Genomic DNA, 22,256 nt, shown 5'->3' on the forward strand with positions numbered 1-22,256 from the left:
GGAGGTCAGGAGTCATAAGTAACTCACTGCTATATCTTCAGAACCTGCTCTAGGGCTGCTGTGTAGACTCTCTCAATAAACATGTGCTGGACACAACATCCCCTCACCATCTATCTGTTCCTCATTCCCCCTGAATTTTGCTTGGTACCCTATAGGGTTCCAAGGAGCAGCTTTAACCCCAGACTCCAAAGGAATAGAGTCAGCTTTAGACAGAAGCCAACTCTGACAAGGGCAGAGCAGAGAGAGAATGCAAAGTCTTGGTGACCTAACTGAGGAGCTGGATCAGCCCTTGCCTGAAGCCAATCCTGAAAGTTTCATTTCTATAAAGCCATTATAGTCCTTTTACTAGTTTAAGTAATGGTTTCTATTACCTGCAACTCAAAGCAGCAAGAAAAAGCAAATGAATAAAAGAAAATATTAATGAGTGGGCACAGTGTTCCCGCAAATTCACTTAACCCAGGTGACAGTCCTATGTATGCATGTATTTCCTCCAGCCTTCTTGCACCTGTAAGAAAAAGAGAACTTTCTTTCCAAGATAACACCCTCCCCTCCTTCTCCAGAAGCTGGTTCCATTAATTATCCCATTTTCTCTCTTGTATGTTTGATCTTTCCCTCCCTAGTGGATTCCTCCTCCCTACCTTCAAACATTCTCAGGTCTCCCCAGACCCTAAAGCTTTCTCAGCACCTCCTGAAGCTGCAGGCCCACCTCTTCCTTTTACCTCCAGTCCTCTCCATGGAATCACTGATCCACCACCTCCATGGTGGATATTCATGGAAGGCTCATGACCCAGAAGAGATGGGTGACTCTGGTCCCTGCTGCCTGTTCTGTGCAAGGTATGGCCACATGGCTCCAGGGTTCAGGACTGGCCACCCAGGTTCTCAGGGCCCACGGGGAGCTGGACACTGAGGGCATCCTCTGTCAGACCCTCTCCTGAAGAGAGAACCACTCTGTGTTCAAGATGTAGCTCCCTCATCCAGGAGGGCTCAGGCCATCAGCCCCATCCCAGTCACCCCTGGTAGTCCCGCCAACCAGGTGGGATGAGGCAGGGCCTGTCTGGGTCCCAGCAGGCAGAGAAGAGCCAGAGGGGCTGGAAGGCTCACTCTGGGGCCTTGGGTCCTGGGCCACGGGAACAGCTCACAGCAGGAAACAAGAGAAGCCCTCCTGGGTAACAGGCGAGGAGGCCACCAGGCTGAGCTCCAGAGCTCCAGCCCCTCCGGCGACAGAGGCAGAGGCCTCTACTTTGGAAACAATGCTTTCATACGCTTTGGTTTTTCTCTAAGTGTGTTCTTGCTGCTCCGGTAGCTGAAGCCTGATCCCTGCAAGATATGTCAGACCAATGGCTAATGAGATGCTCGGATCACAAGAAAAGGGTGTGTTTGTCCAGCCCAGAGCAGGGCGAGGAAACAGGGAGAGAGCCCTAAGACATCCCAAGAGTACAGGAGACAAGGTCACAGCCAGGAATCCAGAAGCTACCCCTGCCTGGAGAGTTTCTGGGGCTCCATGTGCCTACGTGAAACCTCTTCCAGGCGTGGTGCAGGTAACTGCCCACCCAAGCAGAGAGAAGTGTGGGTGAGAAAGAGGAGATGCCAGAGGGAGGAGGGCACAGGAGAGGGGACAGAGTCCTGGAGCAGAACACGCTGGGTCTCCAGGCAGGCCCAGGCCACCCCCACTTTCCTTGTCAAAAGATCCACAGCTCCAGCGGGCCCACTGAGCAGAGACGGCACACCCCACACCCCCGCCCACCCGGACCCATCCCCTGCTCAGTCACCCCACTCAGGTGCCACAGAGACACACACCAAAGCTGCTTTGTGGTTCCAACTGTTTTATACTGAAATACACATGGGCTGATCCCAAATGGTTCAGTTCAGGGGAGAAAGAAATGATGACAGCGGTGATCCCAGGGCTCAACGTCACAGCACTCGGTGCGTGTGCCAGTCCATCTGCCCACCCTGGCAGGACGGTCAGGCTTGAACATCTGGAGGAGCTCTACCGAGCCAGGCAGTGGAGGAAGCTAGTCCTGGGCCCAAGAGTCCTCAGCTGAAGGGCTTCACCAGCTTCATGGCAGCATAGTTCTGGAGAGAGGGAGGGAGGAGGTAGGGACAGGTGGTGACAGCTGCGGGGGAAAAGGAGCTGGGAGAGGACTCAGCCACCTGCCTGCACCTCGCACTCACCACCCCCGCCATGCTCCACACTCAACACTGCGCCCTCCAGCCTCACTGCCACACCAGCCCACACTCTCCTGGGGGCCACGGCGCCTGAACTGCTCAGTCTTCTCCCCCATCAACCAGGGCCCACTCCCAGCGTCCGCTCTGCCCAGAGGACTCTGCCCCAGCCAGATCAGGCCCGGCATTCCATCAGACAGGTGGCCTGAAGGCACAGCGGGGATTCTCCCCACCTCCCTCCCAATTCCCCACACACAGGAACCCCAGGCTCATTGGCCACCATGCTCCCGCCCCAGAAGCAAAGAGAGAGCCAAGGGCAGGGGTGGTGTACAAGGATGACCCACAACACAGGCCAGCCCTGGAGACGGGTCACCCCTGATTAAGCCCTGGCTGCTGCAGGACTGACAGGAATCTCCCCTCCCCACTCCTCCCCGCCAAAACCATGAAAACACATACAACACAGCACAGGGCTCCTAATTGGGACAGTATGTTCCCCAGCGCCGCCCGGGAAAGCCAACTCTGGAAACAAAGCCGCCGCTCCTTCCCCGCCAGCTCGCCTCCTGCCTCCCCACGCTGGCCCTGCTCCTGGCGGCCTCTGGGGGAGAGCTGGGGGGAAACAGGCTGCCCTCCTGTCCCCCTCCCGGGGGAATTTCCAAGGGGATGGGAGATTAGGTCTACGCGGGGAAGGAGGTGGCAGCCCTGGCCCCGGGCCCCTCTCCACCAAGGCCTCCGCCCCCAAAACCTGCAAGCTAGGCGAGCGGCACGGGTCTGGCACCCACCAGGTGACCAAGCCACTTGGACATGCCCAGCGTGTGGCAAAGAACTGCAGGTGAGAGCATCACCAGCCTCAGGTCCAGGCTGCCCCTTTCGCCCCAAAGCCTTCGCCTGGGAGCTGAGCCCACACACCAGCCCTGGGAGAGAAGGCAGGGCTGGTATTTGAAGAGGACAATTCCCAGAAGATCTCAAAAGAGATGGATGCTGCTGTTGGGGACCCAGGAGACAGGGAAGAGGCTCTGCCCAGGGCCTGCCCACAGGGTCTGGGGCTAAGGCTGCCCCTGAGATGAGAAAGGGTGGCAGGCTGGAAGTGACTGGAAATCTTCCCTCTGTCTCCCAGCCAGGCAGCTTGGACCTCCTTTCCCCTTCCCCAGGTCCCTGAGGCCAGTCCGCTGCCCAGGCGCCTTGCAGGGTGGGGCCCGGCTGGCCAGGGGCAGGCCCAGGCATAGCGAGGAGATGGGCATTTTACTTGGGGCCCGGCCCTGCCCTCCCCTTGGCTCTTCAGCAGAAGGCTGGCTTGACATGCAGCCCCCTCCCCACACAGCTCCCCTCCACAAAGTGCTAGTCACAGCAGGTCAGTGCTGACCCAGCCCAGCCCTGCCTCATGTCTATGGGGGTCCCGGCCGAGGTCACTTGGGGAGTCCCTGGAAGAGCCAAAAGCAGCTACCAGCTCATGACTCCACATGGAGCTCCATCTCACACAACAGTGATGCTCAAACCAGAATGTTTGAGGCAGATTCTCCCCAGCAGGCCTGGAGCGGGCCGGGGCTCTACAATTCTCCCTGGTGCTCGCTTCTCAGACCACCTGCTCAGGAGCGTGGGGATGTGCCAGCTCATTGCCCGCACTCCCTGGCACGGCCTCACCGTGGAGCACTAGGCTGTGCCCTGTTCTCCCCGTGGTCCTGGCATCACTGTGTCTCCTCGTGGACCGCCAGCTCACCGGAGCACCAGCCTCACCACCCCCCCATCACCCACAGAACTCACCCTTGGTTCCCGGACACAGTCTTTGCCTGAACTGAATGGTGGCTGGGCATAAACAACATGAGAGGAGGTGAGCCTGAGGACAGGCCAGGCGAGGGGCACTGTGCCTCCCCAACGGACCACCTGGGCCTGCCCCAGGGGAAGAGACATGGAGGTGGAGTCCTGGGCCTGACCCCTGAGCCCAGGTCACTGCCAGGGCAGCTAAGCTCTAGGCACCACTTGCTCTCTTCCAGGGCCCAGTAGCTAACCCTGTATTAACAGTTGTAATTTGTCTTCTTTCACTAAGAGGGCACCCAAACCAAACAAGCCTGACCCCCACAACCTTACCCACCCCTGAGCCTCAGGCCTATCTGGTCAATGTAGGTCTTCTCACTAAGACTTAGAACAGTCTCAGCCCGCTCAAAGGGCCTGGCCCTCAGCCTGACCCATGGCCACCCCGGCTCTAGACCCTCCTTTGTGACTCAGGGCCCAGAGGGTGCCAGGGCCTGGGTGTCTGAACCAGAGCTCCCCTCTGCTACCCCCACAGTTCATGGTATCAGGGCCTGAAGGGGATGCTCTGCCGTTTTAACTGTCTTCCTCAGGAGGCTCTCTGCTGGTACCAGGCCTCGCCAGCTATACTGGGAGAGGCGCTTGGGACCCCTCCTTCTCCTGGAGGACTCATAGAGCAAAGAGCTCACAGGTGAGTAATTCCACTGCCCGCTGTGGGGACCGTGCACGTGGCCGGCGGCCTGGTGCTGACCAGGGCTGTGGCTGGAACCCCAGCCTGGGAGCTGTACACAGACTGCCCTGCAGCCCTGAGCTGGTTCCTCCCCTCTCTCGGTGTCTGTTTCTTTCCATTCAAGTCAGGGTGACGTGGAGTTGATCACACCGTTCCTCTACTTGTACATGGATTTGAAATTTTCATATTAAAAAGTTTTAAAAATTTAGAAGAGATTGAAACTCAGGTATCAGCCTGAGAACCTGTGATCCCTTCAAGGTCTGAGGTTCTAGAGACACTCAGGTGCTGCCGTGAGGACCCAGGGAGCCTGGGCAAGGGAGACAGCTCCAGATTCTCTTTTGGGAGGGGCCCGCGGAGCAGCCCTGGTCGCTCTCTGTCAGGCATCAGCTGGCTTGTCAGGCACTCAGCAGGGAAAGGGGCCCAGTGTTCACTGCACCGGGGAGAGGCTCCTGGCGCACCCCATCCTCACTCACCCCCCGGCCCAGGCCACCCCACTGCAGAAAACAGGCACACGCTCAGGTCCCCGGGTGGACCCTAAGCCCCTCTCCAGTCCCTCAGCAGGTGCTGTCCTCACAGACACAGGGCCTTCCCCTCTTCTCCGCCATCTACACCTCCCCTTCCCTTCCTGACCAAGCTGCACACCCTCTTTCAAGAAGGTTCTCCCACCCACGCCTGCCCAAGGGCCTCACCTTCTTGATTACACAGCCCGTCAGGGGCTTGCTGAGCACACTGTGTCTCCCCATTAAGGGCAAGAACTCAGAACTCCCCACGGGTCTCCTACCAGACTGGGGACCCCCAGAGTAGGGCCTGTGTCCCCTTCCTCAGGCTACAGACTCCCCAAGGACAGAGGCTGCCTCTCCATCAGACACCCAGTACACTGGAGGACAATGACAGGCTCCTCTGAGACCAGGGGCTGCTGGAGGCCAAGAGCTGTACCTCCCGCATCAGACCAGGAGCTCCCCTGAGACAGGGTCTCTGCCTCCCACCTCGGGCCAGCTTACCGGGAAGGAGTAGACAAAGATGCCCAAGAAGAGCAGGAAGATGAAGAGAATGAGGAAGAAGATGATGGCACAGCGGAACCGCCGCCACAGGATGAACTTCATGGTCTTGTACGGGGAGGTGAACCAGAGGAAGGAGGTGTCAGGCCGCCTACAAGGGAGATCCCAGAGGTCAGCAGGGCACCCCCACCAGTGCTTCTCCCTGGGAGCCCTGCCCCCAAATCACCCTGGCCCTCCCCAGCCAGGCCCCCAGACCCCCCAGCCTCCAGCCCCCGGGCCCTGTCCCTTTGCATCTGCATCCCCTTCTCCTCCCGGCCTTGGCTACAGCATGAGCCCCGCTGGCACCCCGCTTCTCTTCTTGACACCATCAAGCCCTGCACACCCTCAGGGACCCAGTTATCAGCCACCCTGTCCAGGTCACCTTCCCTGCCGCTCTCCCCTTCCTGACCCAGGACTTGTCACAGACTAGAGACCTGGGGACTGGACAAAGCTTCGAGGGGCTCCACTTTCGCTGAGCTACGGCCCACGAGCTCCAGATAAGCTCAGCTACGGGCCTAGATGCATATGGCTGGTCCACGGTCAGGGAAGGATGGCTAGAACTGAACCCAGAAAGGTGATTGTCTCTCACAACCAAGAACCGCAGATCCTTCCCCTAGACCAGTCTCACAGTTCAAAGAGCAGGCAGGTTTTGTGTCTCGGTAATGGACATTCTGACATTCACTTGCATGCCGCTGGTTCTCCTGGGTCTCCCTCATCTTTCCACCCAGATCCCAGCACCCTTGGGTAGGGGTACCTCCTGCTGCTCGGCCAGCCTGTGGCAGTCAGGACAGCTCTGTGACAAAGTGGGCTGTCTGTGCTAAGTGTGACTTGAGTTCAGCAGGCCGTGGGAAAGGACCCAGCAAACACAGCCCGATCACTCACACACACCCCTGCCACCAACAGCCGTCTTTCAGGCTCCAATAACTGTCTTCAAGCCTTCTATGTCCACTGGATTGGCTTATATCCCTTATCTGGGAGGTAGGGGAGGCAGAGGCTAGGCCCCCATTTCACACGTGGGAAAACTGAAAGACCTTTTGAAAGGCACATTGACACCACAAGAGAGCCACAAAAGCAGCTCGTTCAGGGCAAAGACCTTGGGTCAGGCTCCAGAGCCAATCAGCCCAGGTGTGAGAATTTGTTTCACCACTTTCCTTGGAATGACCTTATTTAATTTTGCTGTGACTGTTTTCTCATTTGTAAAGTGAGGATGCTAAGATGGCCCAGCAGGGAAGGGTCCAGGACTCAACACACACAAGCCATATGACAGCACGCTTGGCCTACAACCCCCAGTTGCTCAACAGTGCCGGCTTCTGGAAAGAACTGATGAGCCCAGCCTGTCCTGGAAGGATGTCGGTCACCTGCTCCCTACCAAGGTGTACCCTGGGATGAGTCACACCCTTCTCTGGGCCTCGGGACCTCTGTGTGGCTATGCAGCAGGTGCCTCCTCTACTGCGGCCGCACCTCCCAGTCCCCTTGGCCATCAGCGGTCAGGGGCTGGGCACCAACCTTGGGTCCTCGAGCTTGGGGTTCATGTTAGGTTCATCCCGGCCGTGGCCGGCTGGCCGCTCCTCATGCTCACTCTCTGTTACAATCTCCAAGGTCATCTCCAGCTTGCCCTGTGGGGACAAGGGGGACCTGGTCAGGGACACAAAGGCTCTGCACTGTGGCTTGGAGAGGAGCCAGGCCAGGACAGAGGTCAAGGTCACTTTATGATGTTTTTGAAAAGTGATAACAGGGTGATCTGATCATAAAAGTACCCGTTCCTAGCAGAATATGTAGGAACTACAGACACGTATAAAGAAAGGACACTCATACTTTCCCTATGTAAAGATAATTCACATTTATCTTTTTATTTTATCCATCAGACTTATTTTTCTCTGCAAGTATATGAAATACCATACTGTGTAGATTTAGTTCTATAGCTTGTTTCTTTCACTTAAAATAATATATTTTATTATTATATAATTATATACTCTTTTAAAGTTTGCTTTTAATGCTATAAAACATTCTATGCAATGGCTGACCATAATTGATTTAGTAAACTAGTTATTTTGGTTCATTTAAGTTGTTTCCAACTCTTTGTTGTTGTAAAAAAAAAAAAATGATGCAACCAACACCCTAGAACCGTAAAGCTTTAATTTAATGAGGTTATTTCTTTGGGAAAGATTTTAGAAGTGGGATAAAAAATTTCAAAGGGAATAAATATTGCTAAGTTTCAGGTTATATATTACTAAATTGTTTCCCCAAATGTAAAATCATTAGCCTGCCGGGCAAAAATAAATGAGGGGGGAGTCTCTCTGCATCCTTGCTAGCAATGAGCATTTCTGTTTTTAAAACATTCTACTATAATACATTAAAGATGTTTTCACATTTTAAAATATTCCTTTATGTAATTCCTAGGGGAAATGAACTTTCTTAAATTTTAATGGCCACTCTACTTCTTTGTGTATTATCTATGCATGCACCACACTCATTTTTCTTTTGAGACATTAGTGTTTCTTATTAATTGTTATAATTTGTTACACAACATGGATATTTTATTTCAAGGGCCACCTGAGGGGTTGGCTGGCTGCTTGCTGTTTCCAGGTACAACTGACCCTTGAACCATATAGGTTTTAACCATGCAGATCCACCTATACACATATTATTTCAATAAATATACAGTCAGCACTCATTTGCAGGTTTCAATCCACAGATTCCACCAACCATGGAGGGCCAACTATGAGACTTGACCATCCATGGATTTTGATGTCCACGGGGCTCCTGGAACGAACCCCCCGTGGATACTGAGGGACAATAATAAACTGTCATTCACTTCCCCTGCAGAGGCAGGACAGTTCCTCATGGTCCCCAGTCACACCCCTGGACAGACCTCTGGGCAGAGGGAATAGTCCCTCAAGGATGGTCCCTTGTAGGGTCCTGCTTAAATGGGAGCGGCATGATGCCTGTCCTCTTCCAGAAGTCTAGCCAAAGGGGAACCCAGGACACAGATTACTGTTAAGGCCAAAGAGCAGAGTATAAATTAAACAGGATCCACAGAGATTAAGGCACCTTTGATTTAAATAGGCTTCGCTGGGATACAACCCTCAAGGACAGGAAGGCTGGAAAGTGGCAAGGGAGAGGGACAGGTCTTGGAAAACAGACAAGGAGGGCAGGAGATAGGGAGAGGAACACGCCTGCGCCTGTGATTTCTATGGAGGAGCAACTCCCATGTCTCCACCGGCCAGATGGAGCTGACTTACCGCCAGTATCTTCTTCTCACCCTCTTCTGCCACACAGGGCCACCAGCCCTTCACTGTTTTCTGTTCAAAAAGAGACACAAACCGCTCTGGGTGGAAGGTGTCTTCCAGCTGGTCCGCAGAGCACTTCTCAGCTGTCTTGGCGGGCTTGGGCATGTGGTTAAGGTCCAGCTGCAGAGAGCCTGTGGCAAAGAAGGGTGCTTTAACCAGGCTTTCTCAGTCACTGCCAGCCTAGGACCACCCTGTGGCTCAAACTCCACTCTCCATCCATCACCTCTCATTCCATCTGTTCAGCTTCCCTTCCATCTGTTCACGCATCCATATGCCCACTAATCTGCCCTTATTGAATCGCCCTTAACAGAGCTTCCCAACTGCTCAATTATTCATCTTACTATACTTACTTAGTATACGAGTGTTCCAATTTCTCCACATCCTCTCCAACATTTGTGATTTCCCATTTTTTATTTTTGTTCTTGCTTTGATATAGGTACAAATGTTATCTCATTGTAGTTTGTTCATCTGCCCACCTAGTTATCCACACAGCTATCTTTCCATACTGCTTCATCTGCTCATCTATTTTATCCCTCCTCTCCCAGAACAGATCCAGCTTTTGGGTTAAGCCACATGAAAATTCTGATATTCAATTATCTTTGATGTATAAAAACAGTAATTTCATGTGGTTTCACCTAATCCAATTCCAACAACATGATGAAATCAGTGGGATTGGAGCACAGGTTACTGAAGGGATTAAGTGAGAGAGATAAATCTAAAAGACATTTACTGAGGCCATATTAAAGAAATTTTTGAATACCACACAAAGGAGATTAGACTATTTTTCAGTGTGGAATGCTCAGTTACTGCAAGTATTCGGTGACTGCATCTATTATTGTAGTTTTTTTTTTCTTTCCCTTCCTCCATTTATCCTTCCATGCAGCTATCTGCTTTAACTATCTATATCCCTCAATAGCTAACATTTGCTGAGCACTATATCTCCATTAATCAGGTTATTATTCCCTCCAACAATTGTTCAACTCTATATCAACACTAATCTATGTACCCATCTACACATCTCTCCATCCCTCAACTACAGATGAATGTTTATTTCTCATTTTAAATATGGTCTCAATATAATATAGGGCATTAAATCATATATATAGTTTAATATATTAAATATTACATTAAATCTATATATAAATTATATTAATATATATTATATATTAAACTGTATACAGGATATCTACATAAACCATGTAGCTACATAACCCATATATATTATATATAGTATGTATACTCTATACGTATATCTATATATATGTGTGTGTTAGTTGCTCAGTTGTGTCTGATTCTTTGCGACCCCATGGATTGTATCCACCAGGCTGCTCTGTCCATGGAATTCTCCAGGCAAGAATACTGGAGTGGGTTGCCATTCCCTTCTCCAGGGTCTTCCTGATTCAGGTATCAAACCCAGGTCTCCTGCATTGCAGACAGATTCTTTACCATCTGAGCTACCAAGGAAGCCCACATATATCATATATATCTACATATATACTATATATTATATATACATATATACACATATATAGTATATCTGCTGATGCTGCTAAGTCACTTCAGTCATGTCCGACTCTGTGCGACCCCATAGACGGCAGCCCACCAGGCTCCCCGTCCCTGGGATTCTCCAGGCAAGAACACTGGAGTGGGTTGCCATTTCCTTCTCCAATGCATGAAAGTGAAAAGTGAAAGTGAAGTTGCTCAGCCGTGTCCAACTCTTAGTGACCCCACGGACTGCAGCCTACCAGGTTCCTCCGTCCATGGGATTTTCCAGGCAAGAGTACCAGAGTGGGTTGCCATTGCCTTCTCCGAATATAGTATATCTACATAAGGTTTATATATATATATATGTAACATATATATAGCACAGTGCATATATAATATATCAACATAAAGTAAACTATGTATACACACATAGATAGTATATCATAAAGACTATAAGGAAACACAGGATTATTTCTTGATGGCAAAATTTCTAGCTCTTAACTATTACTTTTAAAATAAAAGCAATAACTATTCAAAAGAAACAAACTATGTAATTAGAAAATACATTATGAAGAGGGAAAAGGAAATGGCTTAATAATGCTGTAAGCTGCTAAAAGAGTAGATCTTAAAATTCCTCTTCACAAGAAAAAAAAATTAGCTATGCAGTTTATTGTGCTGATCCTTTTACAATAGATCAAATTAAATTAAATCACAAACATCAAATTAAAAGCAATCTGTGGAGTTTAAAAGTAGTTTTAGTGTCTTTATTTTTAAAAACACAAAATGATCCCATTTAATTTTATACTGAACACCATTTTTTCATTCACTAGAATGCAGTTTTTGTTTGTCTTATTAAAATTGGTTTTCTATGTACATCTATGACCTGCCTCTTGAGAAACTTATATGCAGGTCAGGAAGCAACAGTTAGAACTGGACATGGAACAACAGACTGCTTCCAAATAGGAAAAGGAGTGCATCAAGGCTCTATATTGTCACCCTACTTATTTAACTTCTATGCAGGGTACACTATGAGAAACGATGGGCTGGAAGAAGCACAAGCTGGAATCAAGATTGCCGGGAGAAATATCAATCACCTTAGATATGCAGATGACACCACCCTTATGGCAGAAAGTGAAGAGGAACTAAAGAGCCTCTTGATGAAAGTGAAAGAGGAGAGTGAAAAAGTTGGCTTAAAGCTCAACGTTCACAAAACTAAGATCAAGGCATCTGGTCCCATCACTTCATGGCAAATAGATGGGAAACAGTAGAAACAGTGTCAGACTTTATTTCTGGGGCTCCAAAATCACTTCAGATGGTGATTGCAGCCATGAAATTTCCTTACTCCTTGGAAGGAAAGTTATGACCAACCTAGATAGCATATTAAAAAGCAGAGACATTACTTTGCCAACAAAGGTCCATCTAGTCAAGGCTTTGGTTTTTCCAGTGGTCATGTATGGATATGAGAGTTGAACTGTGAAGAAAGCTGAGCGCCGAAGAATTGATGCTTTTGAACTGTGGTGTTGGAGAAGACTCTTGAGAGTCCCTTGGACTGCAAGGAGATCCAACCAGTCCATTCTAAAGGAGATCAGTCCTGGGTGTTCTTTGGAAGGAATGCTAAAGCTGAAACTCCAATACTTTGGCCACCTCATGCGAAGAGTTGACTCATTGGAAAAGACCCTGATGCTGGGAGAGATTGGGGGCAGGAGGATAAGGGGACGACAGAGGATGAGATGGCTGGATGGCATCACCAACTCAATGGACGTGAGTTTGAGTGAACTCTGGGAGTTGGTGATGGACACGGAGGCCTGGTGTGCTGCAATTCACGAGGTCGCAAAGAGTCGGACACGACTGAGCGACTGAACTGAACTGAACTGAACTGATGGCTGATTCATGTTGATGTATGGCAAAAACCAGCACAATACTGTAAAGTAATTAGCCTCCAATTAAAATAAATTAATTAATTAAAAAATAAAATGAGAAAAAAGAATGGTTTTCTTTTTTTTTTTTAAGAATGGTTTTCTAAAGTCTCATCCCGTAAAGGCAAGAATGATAGATGGATACTAAAAAAAATTTTTAGTCTGCAAGCAAAAGAGGGTCTATAAAAAATTAAAAAGCAATTGAAAATGGCAAAATTATTTGTAATGTGTCCTTACTATATAAAAAGCTCTGAAAATCAATAATAAAAGAGGAATATCCCAAAACCATGAAAAAGAAAATAACAACACTATAGATAATAAACATGTTTTTAAAGCTCTACCTTACAAGTAAAGAAGAAATGCAAAGAAAGATAAAAATGAGGCGTCATATTGGCAGCTTTTTTAAAAAAAAGATAACACTTTTAGCAAAAGTTTAAGGAAAATAGTGCCCTTGGGCAAATAGAGAACAGATGATAAAATAAAAATGTAAAATCTATCTAGAGGGCAATTGAACAAAACATTTCAAAAACCACTCTAAGACTAAAAACCTGCTCCTTAAAATTTAGGGAATGTAAAGTCGCTCAGTCGTGTCCAACTCTTTCCGACCCCATGGACTGTAGCCTACCAGGCTCCTCTGTCCATGGGATTTTCCAGGCAATAGTACTGGAGTGGATTGCCATTTCCTTCTCCAAGGGATCTTCCCAACCCAGGGATCGAACCCTGGTCTCCCACATCGTAGACAGATGCTTTACCGTCTGAGCCACCAGGGAAATTTAGGGAAGATATGCACAAATGGTCCAAAGATGTAAGCCTAGGCTGTCAGTCACACAGGAAAGCCTGGAAATGAGCTGAGAGTGCACCGAAGCGGGATTAGTGAGACAGGAGAGGATCCATCTGTGCAAGGGGTCATCAGGTGGACGTTAAGTACCATGATGCAGATGCAAATGGAGATGGATAACTCCTGACAGTAGGAACATTCTCAATGTATTGTTTCCCACAAAATCCAGATCTAAAATAGTATGTCACATAAACTCATTTTGCTATCTCTATGCCATACATACAGTGTATATATATATATGTATGTATAAAAGACACATATAGGGCTTCCCCGGCAGTCCAGTGGTTAAGAAGCCACCTGCCAATGCAGAGGACACAGGTTTGATCCCTGGTCCACGTAGACCCCACTTGCAGCAGAACAACTAAGTAAGCTGCGTGGGTCACAACCATTGAAGCCCACGCGTCCTAGAGCCAGGGCTCCACAAAAAGAGAAGCCATTGCAAAGAGAAGTCCATGAGAAGCCACAACAAAGAGTAGCCCCCCCTCCTCACAGCTAGAGAAAGCCCATGCAGCAACAAAGACCCAGTGCAGCCAAAAAGTAAAATACATAATAAATAATTTAAAAAAATGTTTTGGAAGAATATGCATATAACACGTATTTGCTTGTATAAGAAGTAACATACCCCAAAGTATTAGTGGAGGTTATCTCTGGGTAGTGAGATTATTACTTTTCACTTTCATGCATTGGAGAAGGAAATGGCAACCCAATCCAGTGTTCCTGCCTGGAGAATCCCAGGGACGGCGGAGCCTGGTGGGCTGCCGCCTATGGGGTCGCACAGAGTAGGACACGACTGAAGTGGCTTAGCAGCAGCAGCAGTGAGATTATAATAAAATAGGAAAGGGAGGCATTGCTTATCTCCAGTTTCTAATGTGGCTACAGGAATTATGTAATAAGTAAAAGAACAAAAGTCCAACTTGGTGCTGTGATGCTAACACCCTGAATCTTTTACAGTGATGTCATGGAGCAGTCCTCAGTCCTCCAAGTGCAGGGGACCAGCCTGGGTGTGGGGGGACGTGGGGTGAAGAGCAGCCTGACGGGCTGGAAGCCCTCTTCCCCATTCCTGCTGGGGCTGCTTGTCAGAATGTCCTTTGTGGTGGGGCAGGGCAGGGAGGGCCAAGAGCTCGGCTAATCCTGCAATCAAGAGTCACCTAAGGAGGGTTCCAGTGATTCATCCAAGCCTGCCCTGCTCCTAGGTGGCAAAGCGGAACCAGAACCCAGGACTCCTTACCTCCTGGAAGGCCTTTTTCACACGCTATTTTACTGAGGTGAAATTCGCATAATAAAATGCACCGTTGTAACCATTTTAAAGTGTACAACTCAGTGGCTTCTAGTATATTCCCAGAGTTGCGCGACCACGATCTAATTTCAGAATATTTTCATCATCCCTAAGAGACACATCGTGCCCACCTCTGTTCCCAGTCCCCGGTGACCACTTTCTGTCCCTGTGGATTACGTATTGTGGACATTTCCTATGAAGGAGCCATACAATATTTGTCCTTTTGTGTCTGACTTCTTTACTTGGTATGTTTTCAAGGTTCATGCATGGTGCACCATGAGTCAGGATTTCACTTCTCTCGTGGCTGAATAACACCCCATTGTATGGATGCAGCGCAACTTTCCAGGGGCCAGACAGCTAGTGACAGCCAGCCCCTGCCTGCATGTCTTCACCTGGTGCTCCCCTCTCTTCCTTCCTCGGGTCCCACCTCCCACCACGGCCCACCGTTCAAGGCCACCTCTGCCGGCAGGCCACCCTGATCCCTGCGGCGCTGCTCTGTGTCACCAGCCTCACTCAGCACCAGGGACCAGAGACTGTGAGCTCCCTGATCCTCCTGCCAGCCCTGCCAAAAGGCCCGAGAGACACACACGTGCTCAGCAGGGACTCTGGGACACGCTGACAGGCAGAATAGTAGACTGGAAATGGTGCTCACCCAGAAAGTCATCGAAGGAGAACTTGTCGTTGTCCCAGATCTGGAATACCACTCGTGCAGGGATCTTGCTCTCCGTCTTGTCCAGCCTCCAGAATGCATCCTGGCCCAGAGGAGAAGCAGAGAAGGAAGCAGGGGAACAGGATTAGAGAAGGGCAGAGGTCCCTTCCTGCCTGGAGGACTGCCTGGAGGAGGCAGTATAGGGAGACATCCCTGAGGGACTTGCCAGAGCCAGGTCCTGGCAAGAAGACTGCTGAGACCCCAGAGGGCAGTGTTCACTTGATGTAAGGTAGTTCCTTTAATGCTCACAATTCCATGAGTCAAGGTTTTCATTCCTGTCTTACAGATGATGAAACAAAGGCTTGGAGAAGTAAATAATTTGCCTAGGCTCTGACAGCTAATAAAAACATTAATATTGCATTTCTTATACACCAGCCCCTTTCCACTATAAAATCATTTATCCTTCCAATGACCTATGAGAGAGATACTATCCTTACAGCTGAGGAAATCACAGCAAGTAATTTATCCAAGTCACCCAGTTAGGGAGTGGTAAGCTGGATTCCAACCCAGGCAGTCAGGTTCTGGGGTTCCACTCTCACCTCTTACTCGTGTTCTACCAGTGTGATCTTGGGAACAGGGTGGACTGGCTGGGAACCTGGAGGGCTCCCCCCAACACACTGTTGCAAAGGAACTGGCACTGAGGAGCCCACCTTCATCTCCAAGATCTTACCCCAGGGCAGATCAAAAGCCCCCAGTGCTAGGAAGGTCACCAGCCCATTACTCCCCCGCCTCCCCCTCCCTCAGGCCAATCAGCCTGGACTAGCATTGTCTGGGCCTTCTCTCCACAGAGGCCTCGGGGAGCAGCTGAGTGTGGGCCCTGGGCCCCCTGAGGCCTGGATCCATCTCTGGGCCCAGTCACACTCAACCCAAAGGACTGTCCCTGGGGCCTTCCTGCTCACACCTGTTCTCTGTCCTCTGTAGCTTTACCCGAGAGAGTAGCAAGGAGAGGAAACAATCTGACCACATCCCGCTGATGGGTGCCAGGTCACAGCAGGGGTTGGGACCCAATCTCAAGGGCACAGACTCCACAGGAGTCGGGGAGCGCTGCTGACCACCCAGGGTTTGTCTGGGTCTGGGTGCCCTATACATACAGCCTTGGTGGCCACTCCAGATCACACGGACCCCACAGAGCTCCCGCACCAGTGCCCCCTGAGGAACCATCACCTCGTGAAGCAGCTGGGTGCAGCCTGGACTGCTGGCGGGCTGGGGAAGGGGCTCAAGTCCCCACCTGGCCCCTCACCCCAGCCCCCGTCTGGTGCCTCCCCCGCTCTGGGCCCCAGCCCTCCTGCAGGTGCCTCCCTCCTCTGGCGGGGCTTTTACGGCCAGCTCCACAGGCCCGCCTGCACAGGCCGCCAGCCTCCCCCATGCCTCTGGCCGGCCCGGTTTATGGGCTCAGTAATGAGCCAGAGGTTCAAACGGCCCCTGGTGGGAGCAGCTGGGCTGGGGCTCCAGCCTGGGGAATGGCCCCCCCAGGTCCCGGGCACTCATTATGCTCCCAGTCTGGGCCCTTTTACTAGCTGTTTATTTGCAGGGTGGGTGCCTGACGCGCAGGCAGGCCCCGGTGGATGTGCTGGGCTCCAGGTGGGGAGCCGGCCGGGGCAACCAGCGGTGGTTCAAAGCCGCCGGATGAAAGGAGACCTTGTACTTTATGACAGTCTCGTCTGGTTAATGGGGTCCCTGGAGGGCCTGCCTGCCAGAGGCCCTGAACCCCTCAGCAGAGGGCTGGCTCTGCAGCAGGACCAGGACACCCAGAGGCTGTGCAGTGCCCCTGTAGTAACCCCCCAGCAGACTCAGTCCCCTAGCCCAGACCAGCTAATTGGGGCCCCACTGCGGGCATGTCTCTCCTGCTTCCCAGGGTCTTTTCTCCCAGAGGGACCCTCTGGCCCTCTAGGGTCAAGCCAGCTCCTCCCTCCCTTTCCTGGTTGACTGCAGAACCCCTTGCCTGTTTCCAATCTCCTCTTCTGACCTCTGCCACCCCTCACTCCAGCTGCCCTCTCCAGAGCCTGGCACCACGCAGGTGGGAGTCCCTCAGCCTTCCCCACCCGCCGTGGGCCTCCCCAGACCTCTCTCCCTCCTCACCACTTAGCAGCCCTCCTGGCCTTCTCATTCTCTCAATACCAACCCAGCCTGCAGGGCATCGGGCCAACCAGTCCCTTCCCTCAGCCCTTCTCTTCCTCTGGAGCTCCACTGTGACTCAGACTCCCTCTTCCCTGCTTGCGACTAAAGGGCAGAAATGAAAGCCCATTGTTGCCAGAATGGGGCCACCTCAAACTCTTTATCAGCAACCCCCACTGGGCTCTCAGAACTGCTGGGTAGCACCTAGTAGATCTCTCTCTTCCCTTTCTCTCCCTCTCTCAGTGTAATAGCCGCTTCCAGCCTTTTTCATTTGTCTCAGTCACCTGCCACAACACCAGGAGATTCTCTCTTTTTCTACTTTGCAGAAAAAGCAGAAGCCTCTGCTTCCTACAACTCCTTGCCCCCATCTCCACCCGTCACAACAGAGAGGTGGTCCGGCCTTCCCTGTGAGCAGGCCGATCGGCATCTCACAGCCTCGGTTCCCCAGCCATAGCTTGCCCTATAGAGGGCCCATTCCCCACCCTCTCTGTCCACAGCAAGGACAGGCGCTGTTTGTTGGACTTGGAGCTCGCCCCCAACAGATGCAGCATTTGCTCTGTCGGGAAAACGCACTGAGCAAAGGCAAACAGGATGAAACCTACAAACAGGCTTGGCTTTCCTTGACCGTACAGCCTCCAGGGCTTGCCACTCTCTGCTTTCTAGTAGGCACTCGGCAGCAATCCCCAGGTGAAAGAATTCATTTAGCCTTATTTAGCCCTTATTTCTTTTGCTTGATGGTTTCAGAATGTTCACCGGAACATTCCGGTTTCTCTGAAGTGCAGTGCTGTGTGTTGGGTTGGGAAGGGGTCATGGCGGCCGAGGTATGCTACATATTTCCCTTCCTTAAGCCACACAGCCACTCAGGACAGAAAGAGGAGTCACAGGAGTTTGCCTCTGTGACAAGAAGAAGCCGGGCACCACCTCTGGAAGGAAGTGGGACCCTCAGAATCTCAAGTCCAGACAGGCATTCACCCGGTCAATCAAGCAGGAGAGCACCTCCAGGCGAAACAGATTTAGGAGGGAGGCGTGGTTAGAGGCTCCAGCAGAGATGCCCACCGCCTCCGGGCAGCCACTGCCTGTGGCATCCTCCTCACCATGCTCTGGGAGCTGTTCCCTCAGGCCTGGCTCAGGGCCACCACTTGCCTCAGGACCCACCTGTTTCAGGAAGAAAGAGTTTACGGCCCAGACGAGGCCTAAACTAAGAGATGTGGACCTACAAAGAGCTGAGAGCTCTGGAGAAGCCCCCTGACCCCAGCTGATGCACCGGGCGGACCTCCCCAGGCCTGAGAGAGACCAGCCTGGATGGCGGCCCAGGCCTCAGGCACAGAAATGGGAGAAAGGAGGGAGCAGTGGAAACTTGGCTAAGCAGCATCTGACCCCATCAACAAGCTGACCTCAGGCCAGCCCAGCCCTCTGGGGCCACCCTGCCTTAGGGGGTACCCCCCACCCACCCTCTGATGACCTTGCTGAGTTTCCCTACAATGTCCTCCCCACTCTGACACCAAGGCCCTCCCTGCTAGTTGAATTGTTAGGATTTGAACTTAGTTACACATAACAGTGGGGGCCTTGAGGGCTGGAGTGGCAGCAATGCTGAAGATGGCAAAGGTGGCAGAAGAGGAAGGAGGAGCGGGCACGAAGGACATGGTGGTGGTGATGGGGCAGTAGTGGTCGTCACGCCATGGTGGCAGATGTGGTTCCAGCAGCGGTGGGACAGGCTGAGAATATAACAGTGACACGCTACAACGGGCGGTGCGAGCAGGCTGACAGCTGCAGCCCTGGGACCAGCACCACTGGGGACAGGAAGGACACTCACCTTCTTGGAGACGGTGCAGACCTGCTCAGCTGGCAGGTAGTCAAAAGGGAAGACGAACCTCCAGTTAAAGTTGCCTTCACCTCCCAGGGACCGATAATGTACATCTGTCTTTTGCTTGTGTTCTTCAAAGCCAACCATCCAACTAGAAATAACACATTTGAGAGAATGTAGCTAATTGAGGTTTCTACCACAATATGCATCCTCAGCTTAAGGAATTAAGAAGGTCATTGAACTTGGTAAATGATAGAGGAAAAATAAACCCCAAGAAATCTCCACAGTATACCAAATGTGCCATAAATTTCACAATATTCTAATTTCTCTCTTGAGCAGCATCCTCAAACCTTATAAGGTCATCCCAAATATTAGCATGGAAGAAGACATCTGGTGGGGCTCAACTCCCCATAGGCAGAGACACTCCCATAAGACCGTCCTTGCTTTCTTGTTCTCCCCCTTCCCTACACCAGAGCACCCCCTTTCCTGACTGATCAGCACCCTCGTGGGGGCAGAGGAAACACCCTGGAGCTGGGACGGGTAGAAAGAAGGGTGACCTCCCACCCTTTCACATAAATGTCGCTCATCTTCTCCCCCGTGATGCTGAGGTCATCCAGGATCACATCCTTGGTGTTCCAGATAATACAACGCAGGAAAAACCTGTAGAGAAAATGACTCAAATCCACACGGATTCCCACCAAGGGTGGGCAGTCCTTGACCAAGAAGCCAAGAAGTCCGCTCACCCAAGACTGCTGCTTGCCTGGCTGGACACTTGGTCAAAGTCAAACAGGAGTGGTGCCTGAGTGGCCAAAAGCCCGGCCCAAGAACCACCTCCTGGTCCCACCCACAGCAACCACCCCCCACCCTGCTCAGCCCCGAGCCCAGGCCACATCAGTCACCTTCTGGCTCTCCGTGGGGTGATGTTGAAGGGAGGTCCCGGCCGCCCCAGGGCCTTCGGAAACAGGTCGACCCACATCTGCAGCTTCCCCTGGGGAGGGAGACACGACCCTGCTCTCTCACCAGCCTTTTCACTCAACCAACATCTCCCAACCACCTGCTCTGCACTGGATACTTGGAGCACAGGACAGAGGAGACTCAGGCCTGCATGGCGAGGCTCAGCATCCAGCAGGGGAGGTGCCTTCAGCGGGACTACAGGGCCAACAACAGGGTTGAGCCCACCCCCCAGCGGCAGGGACTTGGGGAGTGCCTGGGGGTCAGGGGTCGGGGTCAGGGAAGCTCCCCAGGGATGGTGATGTTTGCTGGGTCTCACGCTGCCAGGTGGGAAGGAGTAGGGGGCACTCCAACCTTGGGATGGTGGGCACAGTTGTAGAGGGTCAGAGAGTGTGGTTTGGTCATAGGGGCTCAGAGGGTTTCCAGACAGGAAACCATTCTACCTGCCACCCTTCAGCTCGTGCCCTCTTTGCAAGCAACTGTTACCTCTGGCCCCATCTTACAGGAGGAGGAGAAGGGACTGACCTAACTTCTGTTCACGTGAGCATGAAAGAGATGACATTTCAATACCTGAAGTGCCACTCTGGGGAGCTGGTAGCCATGCCACCAAGGGAAGGAGGACTCAGCTCCAAAGAACAGAGAGGATGTTCTCTGCTGTGCACAAAGGCGCCTGCATGGCTGCATCACCCCATCTCTGCCTGTAAGCCCTTCCCTCCTCTTCTTCCTTCCCCAGACCTGAGCTCACTCCCTCCAGGAAGCCTTCCTGTGTCAGCCCAGGTCTTCTGTCCCTCTGCTCACCCTCTCTCTTCCTGGGAGGACTCCCCTGACCTTCCTGGTGGCTGCTCTGCCTCTCTGTCATAGGGTCGACCTATCTGAACTCCCTACAAGCCCAGCACAGGGCCAGCCTTCTGGGGTGTCACTGACTGATGGTAGGGGAGGACACCCTGAGGCCAGGCTGAAACACTGAGGCTTCAGAATGACTCATGGGCAGTCAGAGGTTCGGCCTACATGCGGGTGGAGGAGGCAGCTCATTCCCCAGGCCCCAAGGTCCACAGGTAGCCCAGAAAGGCTAGGCTCAAGGGGGCTCTCTCATAAGCCAACAGTGGTCAGTGGTAACTACTCAGATCAGAAAAACATGGCAAGGAGGGGTTAGCCAAATCCTGAGGTCTCCACTGTGCTTCTGAGGTATCCATGCTGTCCTTGGGGCAGGGTAGCTGAGGGTCAGGGGCTCTGAGGCTGTGGGTGGAGGTCCTACCTGCTCGATGTCCGGCTGCAGGGGGCTGTAGAGAGGCCGGGACTCCACGTGCTCAGGGATCAGCCCCTGCTGCTGGAGGACGTGCAAGGCCAGACGCTCCTCCACTGGGCCCAGGTGTGGGTTCGGGACCCTGCCAGCCTCTAACCCCAGGAAGAAGATGAAAAACACTGCCAGGACTGAGTGAGCAGGAGATGGCAGGGGTGCCTGGGGGCCTTGGGAAGCCACTAACCCCACAGCCTCACCCTAAACCCAGACACACACTTCTGGCCCTCATGTCTCACTCTCTGTAGCGGGAATCTCCCTGTCCACAGGCTCCGGGCTTAAAATTCAGATTCCCCATTGCCATCACCTCTTCCAAGCACCTTCTGTAAGCTCTTCTTCTTATAAATTCTCCCTACCCTCCAAAGCCCACCACTTCCAGGAAGCCCTTCCAGACTGCTCTCAGCTCTGAGGCTCTACAAGTTCTTCTGCCAGATAAAGCATCTAAGCGCTCTCAGTACTATTCTCTGGTTCATGCAATCTCTTTGATTAGTAGCAGTAGCTAAAACATTAGCAATAACAGAGAACACATTTAAATCAAGAGCCAGGTACTGTTCTTCATAGATATTAAAGGTTTGATCCTCAAAGTAACCCTAACAGGCAAGTGCTATTATTAGCCCCATTTCACAGGTGATAGACATGAAGCAGCAGGCAGTCACACCTGGGCAGGGGGTGGCTGAGATCACACCCTCACTAGGAAAGGTGTGTAACTGGGCGTGAATACCCGCCCTCCCCTGCATGCTTCCACGTGTAGCTCTACCTGTCAGGGGGTGGGTCACGAACTGGTACTGTGGATGGGGTGTTTCTAACCCTGAGAAGGCTGGCTGATCAGCCAGCAACATGAACTTGGAGCTCCCATGACAGAGACCTGACTGGGAGTAGGAGGGTCCACCTGTGTCTATACA

At 51.7% G+C, this 22,256-nt stretch overlaps 1 protein-coding gene across 21 annotated transcripts in view; it reads right to left on the reverse strand.

Moving 5' to 3' along the window:
• Window positions 1–1,806: 1,806 nt before the first annotated feature.
• The window catches only part of DYSF (dysferlin), a 223,156-nt gene continuing 202,706 nt past the window's right edge, over window positions 1,807–22,256 (reverse strand). For all 21 annotated transcript variants that reach the window (XM_061431947.1, XM_061431954.1, XM_061431964.1 and 18 more), the window contains 9 exons: window positions 21,313–21,452; window positions 20,006–20,094; window positions 19,671–19,766; window positions 19,116–19,257; window positions 15,131–15,230; window positions 8,916–9,094; window positions 7,180–7,289; window positions 5,638–5,785; window positions 1,807–2,073 (listed from right to left, as the gene is read on the reverse strand). In XM_061431947.1, coding sequence (XP_061287931.1) covers window positions 2,035–2,073; window positions 5,638–5,785; window positions 7,180–7,289; window positions 8,916–9,094; window positions 15,131–15,230; window positions 19,116–19,257; window positions 19,671–19,766; window positions 20,006–20,094; window positions 21,313–21,452 — 1,043 coding nt within the window. In that variant the 3' untranslated portion in view covers window positions 1,807–2,034. The remainder of the gene's footprint in view (window positions 2,074–5,637; window positions 5,786–7,179; window positions 7,290–8,915; window positions 9,095–15,130; window positions 15,231–19,115; window positions 19,258–19,670; window positions 19,767–20,005; window positions 20,095–21,312; window positions 21,453–22,256) is intronic.

Source organism: Bos javanicus, chromosome 11, assembly GCF_032452875.1.
Source record: "Bos javanicus breed banteng chromosome 11, ARS-OSU_banteng_1.0, whole genome shotgun sequence".
NCBI lineage: Eukaryota > Metazoa > Chordata > Mammalia > Artiodactyla > Bovidae > Bos > Bos javanicus.